The sequence below is a fragment of the Trichechus manatus genome, unplaced genomic scaffold, assembly GCF_000243295.1.
Source record: "Trichechus manatus latirostris isolate Lorelei unplaced genomic scaffold, TriManLat1.0 scaffold00209, whole genome shotgun sequence".
Taxonomy (NCBI): Eukaryota; Metazoa; Chordata; class Mammalia; order Sirenia; family Trichechidae; genus Trichechus; species Trichechus manatus.
The window spans coordinates 4,105,973-4,115,682 of record NW_004444145.1 but is presented as its reverse complement, the minus strand read 5'-3'; the positions used below and the strand labels follow the sequence as shown (position 1 = coordinate 4,115,682).

Here is a 9,710-nt window from a genome sequence, read left to right as displayed (position 1 = left end):
CACTGCCTCAGGGGCTTAAAGGAAAACACTCTGAGAAAGGGAAAGATCCTCTGAGATCCTCTGTTCTTGACCTACACTCCATCACCCAGTTCCAGCTCGCCTTCTTTCTCTTTCCTCTCCCCAGCAGCGGGAGCTGTTTTCTACCGCTCTCTGGCTGACTCAAATGGGTCAAGGCTCCCCAGTTTAGTTACAGAAAGTGGCCACAGTCCTGTTTTAGGGTAGCCACTGTATTTTTAAGCAAATAGCTCGCTTCTTCTAAGTTTGTTTGCCAACTGCGTCCTCCCCCGACAAGATATTTTCATAAGCTCGCTATGCTAATTTTTTTTTTTTTTTTACAGCAGCATGTAAAAAAAAATTGGCATAGAGGTGCTTACGAAAATACGGTACTGATAGCTATTTTTGAAATAATTTCTTAACATTCCATCCCACCGATACTTCTTGTTCCAAAACTAGGTAGTTTCAGGAAATCAGCAGAACAGCCCACCCTGAACCCAGAAGTGAAACTCAGGGTTTCCTGTTCCCAGGCCACCTTGGCTTTGAGGTATTTCCCCAGGGAATGTGGAGGGAGATGTTTTCTACAGGGAGAGAAGAACTATTGTCCCAGCTCCCAAGACTGTTCCGTGGCCTGACCCCCTAAGATAGGCCAGATAACCTGACCCAGGAAAGAACGCTCCACTGGAGGAAATGCCAGATGCCTGAAAAGGTTCTCACTGTTGAAAAGTCAGTTTGAAGGTCAACACAACACAGGCCCTTCCCCATACAGACATTCCAGACAATATCCCTGCTGGGTGGTCAAGTAGCCTCTGTGTGGTCATTTCCACTACCTCCCTGGGGTCTATTCCATTGCTCAGCAGCTGTGATCCTTAGAGTGACTCCCTGGAACTTTTTTCCTGGATCCATATCTTGGAAGACCCTCATCATCTGCTTCCCACTCCAAGTCTTCTCTTCTCTGGCATGAACACTCTGGCTCCTTAATGACTAGATAGTAGGGAGATGGTCTCCTGGGAGGAAACCTGGGCATCTTGGTGAGCCCTCTCCATATAAAGTCAGGCATTTTCCTGCTCCCTAATGATAAACAAGAAGGAGGCAGCACTGGAAAAATAAAGCTAGGTGATCTCTGGAGGGGATCACTCTCCAGGTCTCTAATTAGGGAGCACAGATAAGCTCCAAATTAGACCACTCCAGCTTGCAAGGGCAGCATATTCAGCCCCGTATCAGAAAGGCTTTGTTGCTGCAAAGGGCTTAGAGATCTCTGTTCCACAAGTTGCCCACGGCCCCCGGCCCTTCAGCAGGAAGACATGAGATAGTGAAGAGACGCCCTTTCTGGTGTCCAGGGCTGGACGAGGATAAAAGGAGGCAGCCCAGGGTGCCCCGTAGTCTGTTCTTTGCTCCATTGTTGGCTGGCTTCCTCTAGCTCTGTCTACTCCATCTGTCCCACCATGAGTCAACAACTGAACATCAAGTCTGGTGGTGACAAGGGAAACTTCAGTGGGTGCTCAGCAGTGGTGCCGAGGAAGGTCGTGGGCAGTGTGACTTCTTATCAGGCAGCTGGCGAAGGGGCTGGAGCTGGCTTTGGCAGTCGGAGCCTCTACAGTCTGGGAGGGAATCGGTGTATTTCCTTCAATGTGGTAGATGGTGGTGTTCGAACTGGAGGCTATGGCTTTGGGCATAGCTCTGGGCATGGAGGGGGCCGAGCCAGTGGCTTTGCTGGCAGCATCTTTGGCAGTGTGGCCCAGGGACTTGTGTGCCCACCTATGTGCCTACCTGGGGGCATACACCAAGTCACTGTCAACAAGAGCCTCTTGGCCCTCCTCAACATGGAGCTGGACCCTGAGATCCAGAAAGTACGCACCCAGGAGCGGGAGCAGAGCAAGGCGCTGAACGACAGGTTTGCCTCCTTCATCGACAAGGTGGGTCTCAGGAGGAGAAGGCAGTCCAGGAAGATATGAGCAAGTTCCCTGCTGCCTGGGAATAGACTGGGAATTGAGCATGGAGAGTTTGCAGCTAGACCTCAGGAAAGACTTCCTGATCATAAGGGAAGACCAGATTTGGAAACTAGATAGAAGAAAGGAATAAACGAATGTGATGCTTTCTTTGGGGATTTGACAGAGCAGTGTGGGAAATTGATTGGGTAAAGGGTAGCCCTATCTTGAGAAAGAAATAGTGTGTTTGTGGAGGACAGCTGGATGGATTCCAGCTCTTTAAAAAACTGAAGGCCTAATGAGAACAGCACTATTCAGAGGGAAGGGATCATGGTACAGGAAGGAAAGCTTAGCTGAGACATAAGACCATCTCCTGAGCCCTGGGTTAGGCAACAGAAGGCAGTTGTGAAATCTCCCTCTTCAGTGAGTTTTCAGTGATTGGTCTTCTAGAAGGCTATGGAATGAGCACTTGTAAAGGGCTTAGTTTTCATGGCATGTTATAGGTGGAGTCAAGACTTGAGCAAAATAACTTTACAAAAATCAGTTTAACCCTGAGAGTCAATGACATACGTCCCTGGGACATAATACCGTTTATTGTGGTTCCAGGTGTCTGTTGTTTTGGGTTCCAGGTGCGGTTCTTGGAATAGCAGAACCAGGTTCTGGAGACCAAGTGGGAGCTGCTGCAGCAACTGGACCTGAATAACTGCAAGAAGAACCTGGAACCCATCTTTGAGGGCTACATGGGCAACCTGCAGAAGCAGCTGGAGACGCTGTCTGGAGACAGGGTGAGGCTGGACTCGAAGCTGAGGAACATGCGGGACGTGGTGGAGGACTACAAGAAGAGGTGAGCAGGTCCCACCAAAGGGTGATGGGTCATGTTCCCAGAGGCTCCTGGGGTCACCTGATCTCTGTGCCATTCTTTAGGAGGGGAGGGAGCAAGTGCCAGGGTCAGGGGCTTCTTACTCCCTTCTCTGGTTTCTGGAGAAGGGTCCGCCTGTTTGATGAGAACTTCCTACATGATTGATAGGAAGGGATTCCTATGCTAATGACCCATGGAATGGTTCAGTTAGCCAGTTTGGGGCACCTGGGTGAGTGGAATGCAATGGAGACAAACCAGGGATATCATATTCCACAAGCCGCCTCTGCAATGCTCACCCTTGGAAAGCTTCCTAGTGATTCTGCATCCTCAGCACTCGCCACTCGTCTGGCCAATGGGAAGAGGAGGTAACTTGGGCCTGGCTGAGGGGACTGAGGCGTCTCTACCTTCTCTCTGCCCACAGATATGAGGTGGAGATTAACAAGCACACGGCAGCTGAGAATGAGTTTGTGGTACTCAAGAAGGTAAGGGAGAGAAAGGCCTGCGGACTCCGGTCTCTCTTGCACTCTCCATCTCAAACAACTCTGCTCAGGACTTCAGCTCATGCCCAAATAAGGGTAGAGTCATAGTGCTGGCCTCCAGCAAATTGGAAAAGAAGGACAAACACCCAGGAAACAGACAGAGATAAAGAGAAGTCTGGTCTGGTGGTCAGGAAACTGGTCCTGCTTGAATCTCCTGTGTGATTTGGGGAAACTCACTCTACCTCTCTGGGCTTTTTTTCTCCAGGTGTTTTCCCAAAGGCTCAGTGAGTCTGAGAAAAAGATTGATATTGAGTAATTTTATTCATTGAGATGCTTCCCTTTGTGGGCAAAAATAGGATAAGCAGGTGGCTTTGGGGGCAGGGCAGGGCAGCTGATGGGATGAGGGTTGTATTGACTGATGGTGTGGGTAACCCCTCGGCAGAACGCAGATGCAGCCTAAGAGGCCAAGGTGGAGCTTCAGGCCAAAGTGGACTCTCTGGAGAAAGACATCAAGTTCCTTAAAGGTCTGTACGATGCGGTGAGGACACTCCTATCCCGCCCCTTCCCCTCGCCCCTTTCCTGCTGAGGTCTCTGGCAGAAGGAAGATGCTAATAGGAGAGATATAGGATAAATGGAACGAAAACTGTTTTGATGGGAAGATGCAATATCCTGCAATTGGAGGCCATGGAAGTGAGAGAGCTTGACCTTCAGAGGCCATATACCGAGGAGAAAAATCCCATCTTGGCCAAAATAGTGGCCTTGTCCATGGGCAGGAAAATGAACAAAAATGACCCCATGAGGTCCTATTAAACCACAGGTTGCTGGATTCTGTGAAATTGTAGGACATACATTCTTGCACCTGACTTACATGCCTCCTTCTGCTGATGGCTTGTATTTGGTGCTTCCTGCTGCTATGACCATTCTCTCTGTGTTTGCTCAGAGAGCTCTCCAGCAGGCCCTCCTTCCCTCCACTTCAGCCCCATAGGTCTGAGTGACTTCTGCCAGAGACCACAGGCCCAGAAGATGAACAGGGAAGAGGAGGGAAGCCAGGGGAGACCTAACTCTATCCTCATCTCTCAACTCAGGAGATCGCCCCGATGCAGACACCAGCCAGTGAGACCTCCGTCATCCTGTCCATGGACAACAATCGGGACCTGGACCTGGACACCATCATCGCTGAAGTCCACGCCCAGTATGAGGAGATCGCCCTGAAGAGCAAGGCTGAGTCTGAGGCCCTGTACCAGAGCAAGGTGAGCACCGGTGTTGCCCCCCACCACTCCCCTAGAGAATGAGAGAGATACCTTTGTAGGCATGCTGAATAAAAGATGGGTTGTTAACCATATCATACCTAATGGTTTAACCATATTCTACCCAAAAAGAATTTTTGGCAGAGACTGTTGTCAAGGAAAAATCACAGAACTTGTCTGGATGGATGTATCCAACAGAGAGTGACAGGCAACCCTCTGATGGAGGAAAGAAGTGAGGGGTTCCCATTATAAAGCAAATGCTTTTACAGGAACTGGGGCTTATGAGATATGGGGTGGAAGGAGCATGACAAATATGGAGGAGAATAGCTGCAGAGTACCTTGTTTGGGGAAAATGGGGTGGAGTAGGGAGTGAGAGAAGAGAAAGCTGTGAGCTCTTTTCTGATGAGCATGGTAAGACTTTGGAGAAGAAGCAGCAGAATTCCAGGAATGTTCTGAGTAATGGAAGTGATGCTTTGGGGTGAAACCCTTCAGGGCTGTCATCCTTTACCTGGACAATAACTAGGGCTTCCACCTGTCCTTGCTGTATGGCTCCTTTTCAAGTTTATTAAATCCCAGCAACAGCAAAGATCATAGGTGTGGTTCATCCTGACTCTGGCCTCCTCTTATTCCTTCTTCCCTGTCCATGCCATGTCATTCCCTCTTCCCTGGAGGACTAGGCAAGATGAGAGGGAACGATTCAAACCAAAGGTCCTGATCCAACAATTCCAGCAATCTTACCTGTAACCCACCACCCCCAAGGGTAGATGTGACCTTTGGCTCCTCTGCCCCTCTGCCCCTGTTAGTGAGAAAGGGCTCCAGGGGAATATAAGTTTCCTGAGCCCAGGGACCTTGCCTATCCTATTCTCTGCTGTATCCCCAGACCCTGGAACAGAACCTAACCTTTAAAAAGTGCCTCTCTAAATGTCTTCAGTGAACAAATGAGTGAATTAAATGAAGGGGAAGGTCAGGGCTCTTCTTGCATTTAGAGAGTGTTTAATAGATGTTGACCAAGTGAACTGTATCTTTCCTTTCTCCAGCCCAGGAAAAACTGCAGACAAGGCAATCAGAAAGGAGGCTAGGCCTAGCAGACAGAGTCCGCTTAGAGAAGAGGGTGGATTTCTTGGTCAGGACCACCACCAAACAGCTGGAAGGATACTCAGGTCCCGGCTCCATCACCTCTTGCTCCAGAGCCACCTACCCTGGTTTGCTGCAGTCGTGGAAGTGTTTGGACAGGACCCTGAAAGGCTCTGGATGTGGCCTTATGCCAACCTTCCCCTACCCTGGCAGGGACGGTTCTTCTCATCACCACCTTCTATCTCTGGGAAACCAGATCCAGGAGCTGCAGCTGGCAGCCAGCTGGCACAGTGACGACCTCAAACACATCAAGAATGAGATGTCAGAGCTGAACCGGCTCACCCAGAGGATCTGGTGTGAGACTGGAAATCTGCAGAAGCAGGTTGGCAGCAACACCACCCAGAGTTCAAGTTCATCCTTGTGATAGAAAAACTAGAGACAAACTTGGGGTTAAAGTGCGATCTCCCCATCCTGGTCTCAGGAGCCCCTCGGCCAGCCACAGTCCCTGTCTTCCCATCGGCCTTGGTTCCCCTGAGATGAGAAGGGGTGCCTACTCAGAACTGGGAGGCGCTTCGAACTTACTTCATCTAATTCCCACATTGTAAAGGTAAGGAAACCAGGGCTGCAGAGGGAAACTGACTTTCCCAGAGTTCTCCAGCTGGTTATTAATACAGCCAGGATCAGAAGCCAGGTTTCCTCTTTCTTTTTCCCTCTCTCAGACTTGTTCTGTGTCCAAGCCTGTCCCCTGTCCTCATGGGGTGTGCCACTCTGAAGTCAGGCTCCATGCTTCCTCCTCTACCAGACATGGAACACACGTGGGCCACGTGGGGCGTGCATCGGGGCCCCTCCGTTACCATGTTAGGTTCCTGCCTCAGAGATGGGGGATGGTCCCAGGCACTGAGTGGGAACAACAGCAGATGAAGTTCTCGTAGCCCACCTCCCCATGTCATGGTACATTTCTATTTGACATGGGTGATCCTGTCTTACCTGAAAGCAGTAAGTCTCCCCATAGTGCTAGCAGGCAGGTGGTTTTAAGAGAGAGGGGGGTCCTTCCTGTGATTGCCTCAAAGAACCAGGTCAATCGTGCTAGTGGTTGAGTTGCCAGACTGAGAGGTCAGAACCCTCTCTTTTCTCTTGCTCCTACAACCCTCCACATCTGGCAGTGTGGGGAACACGGGGACAGCTTTCCAACTCCATATCACCAGTTTTCAGACTCCCCGAGGACCTTTCTTCCTCCTCTGTTAGTACTTGGCATCACAGCACCCCTAGATGTTCATTAGAGTACAGCTTCTGCGGTTGTGGCTGTCATTTCTAGCCTTTAACCCCTATTCGAACACCCTATTCAATGACACACGTGAAGCACAATTCTACTCTGACACACATGGGTTCTCCATGAATTGGAACTGGCTCAAGGACAACTGGTTTAACCTCCTTCCCTAAAGCGAGTCCCCCTTCCCCACTCAGGCCAGATATGAAGGACAGTTAGACAGACTCTCCCTGAAGAGTGGGGGAAGAGTCCAGACACTCTCTCACTCCTGGTGATAACAGGTAGGAAGGGCTCCTGATGGGGAGACATCCTGTAGGCAAGAGTCCAGTCCATCACACGGGGGCCCTTGCTATCTGATCCTTAGAGGGCTCCTGGCTGGGGGTCTCACTCCTACAATTGCCATCTCAGGAGTGATTCTCCTAGACCTGGTATACTCTGAACCTGTAGCCATCAGAGGCCTCCAACCCCAGGTCCTCCATGTCCCCTTTGCAAACATTGCAGCTTCTTCCTGCCCTCCTGAAATGCAACTGCTCCCACATCTTTTCATAATTCCTTTAAATATCTGTCTGCAGTTGAAAATAGAGGAGACCAGGTTCTGGTGCCAACTCTGCAGCTGTTACTTGCTGTCACCTTGGCCCTCAGTTTCTTCATCTGTAAAATGAGGGCCTATGCTACCAGCCTATAAGATCTTGTGCTCTGATGGTATCCCTGTTTATTGCCCTTCAGTGCTCTAACCTGGAGACGGCCATTGCTGACGCTGAGCAGCAGGGGGACAATGCCCTGAAGGACGCCCGGGCCAAACTGGACGAGCTGGAGGCAGCCCTGCACCAAGCCAAGGAGGAGCTGGTCTGGATGCTGCACAAGTACCAGGAGCTCATGAGCCTGAAGTTGGCCCTGGACATGGAATCGCCACTTACTGCAAGCTGTTGGAGGGCGAGGCGTGCAGGTGAGAGGGACGGAGGGGACCACCAAGCTGGCAAGGGAGAAGGGGCTATAGGTGGCTCCTCACCTGGCTAAGGGGCCATTTGGGAGCTGGGAGTGAGCGACAACAGCGCTGGTGACAATATGAGCCAGCGAGGTGATGGTATGACAGTTGAACTCTGTGGCAGCTTCGTGCAAGGGGATGTCAGAGATGAACCATGTAGCCCCAGTTGGCTGTGTGGTGCAGTGGAAAGAACCACTGGGGTCAGTCTGACGTGGGTTTAACAACTGGCCTTGCCACATATTAGTTGTGTGGCCCTGGTAAATCATTTAATGTCTTTGAGTCTCAGTATTAAAATGGGAATTATAATCTCCATCTCCTGGGGTTATTGCAAGGATGAATCAAAATGGTTATACATATAAAAGTAGGCATCCAGTAAGGCTTAGCTGAATGTGACTCTAGACACTTCCCTGAGGTCTTGTTCTCCTTAACCTTGTCTTACAGGATGTCTGGTGAGAACCCATCCCCCGTGAGCGTCTGTGAGTATTGTGGAGAGACGCGCGCTAACTAAGGTTTCTGGCTGGGCAGGAAATCTGGGGACCCTGAGACAAGGAGTCCCAGCTCCCCTCACTATCTCATCCCATACAGAACTTTGTATTACTTCCTGTGAAGGCTCCTCTGGCTTCAAAAGAAACCTATTTCCTTTTAGTCCTGTGGAAACAGTGTCTGTTTCCTCCCCGCCTCTCCCTGGAGCATTGCCACTTAGAGAAAGGGTTGAGAATATGGACTTTGGGGCCAAACAGTCCTAGAATCTCCTGGAAGGCAGAGACCGTATCAGTCCCATATGGCCCTCACCTCACACAAGGTCTGGCACAAAACAGGGTCTTAATTCCTATTTGTTTGCTCATTGACTAGTGAGGGCTGTTGTGAGGATGAAATGGGATGGTGTATGTGGAGATTGACACCCCCCACCTTCCCGGCCCTTCCCTTCCTCCTCAGCTGTCATCAGCAGCAGCAGCGGAAGCAGCTAAGTCTATTACCCCAGCTCCGTGAGTGCCGACCTCGGGGCCAGCAGTGTGGTTGGCGGCACCGACAGAGCCCGAGGTGGGGACACCAAAGCCAAAGGGGCCCGAGTGGGAGACCCCAAGGACTCCCAAGGCAAGGGCACCCCAGTCGGCACTCCAGCCTGGAAAAGCATCCGATAGGTCCGCCAGCCCCACTTGTCTCTCAGCATCTGGAAGAAGAGATAACCTTGCCACCGCTCAAAGATGTCTGCCACACCCAAACCCGCATAACCCTGAGTTCAGGACTGTCTCTAGCACACTCGACTGTCCACATCGTGGCCTGTCTTACTTTCCAGCTCGGATTGACGTCATCACCTCCCTGTTTCATAGGTCCTTTCTGGACTTTCTGACTTCTGGTTTCCTTGCTGCCTTTAGCTGGCAGGAGACTTTGGAGGCCCAAACCATTATTACCTTCTTGGCCCAAAGGAAGCTGTGATCACCCCTAGAAAGGAGGAGAGAGAAAGCCCAAGGAAGGGGAAATGTTTTGTTCTGTGCTTAGGTTGAGGTTCTCAGTTGTCTGAGAGGTTTTACTTTCCCCTCCAGCATGGAGGGGTGAATATACAACCAAGAGAAGTTATGCAGTCTTTTCCTGCCTCCCAGACAGGTCTTTATAGAAAGACTCTATTAATGATTTAGGAGAAGATGTGTACATTCTTGGTCTACCAGCTACACCCAGATTCACAAAGCCAAGTGAACACGAATTGGCAGTTTTCTGCCCCTTTGTGCCACCCACCCATCTCCTTTATTATCAGTCATAGCTACTACCATTTATCAACCTACTATGTGCCAGGCACCCTACATGCATTGCCTCAAATCCATGCCCAGCCCTCCAAGGAAGATGTGATCAGCAGCCTTAGACAGACGAGAAGCCTGCTC

The 9,710-nt window shown here is 50.5% G+C and overlaps 1 protein-coding gene across 1 annotated transcript; it reads left to right on the top strand.

Annotated features, from left to right (window-relative positions):
- The first annotated feature begins 1,439 nt into the window (after positions 1-1,439).
- On the top strand, positions 1,440-8,975 carry LOC101350763 (keratin, type II cytoskeletal 74). The gene is given in 10 exon segments (XM_004391238.3): positions 1,440-1,910; positions 2,552-2,766; positions 3,203-3,263; positions 3,703-3,798; positions 4,346-4,510; positions 5,838-5,963; positions 7,575-7,752; positions 7,755-7,794; positions 8,275-8,309; positions 8,770-8,975. Coding segments are annotated over 10 exon segments (1,593 nt in total).
- Positions 8,976-9,710: the final 735 nt, after the last annotated feature.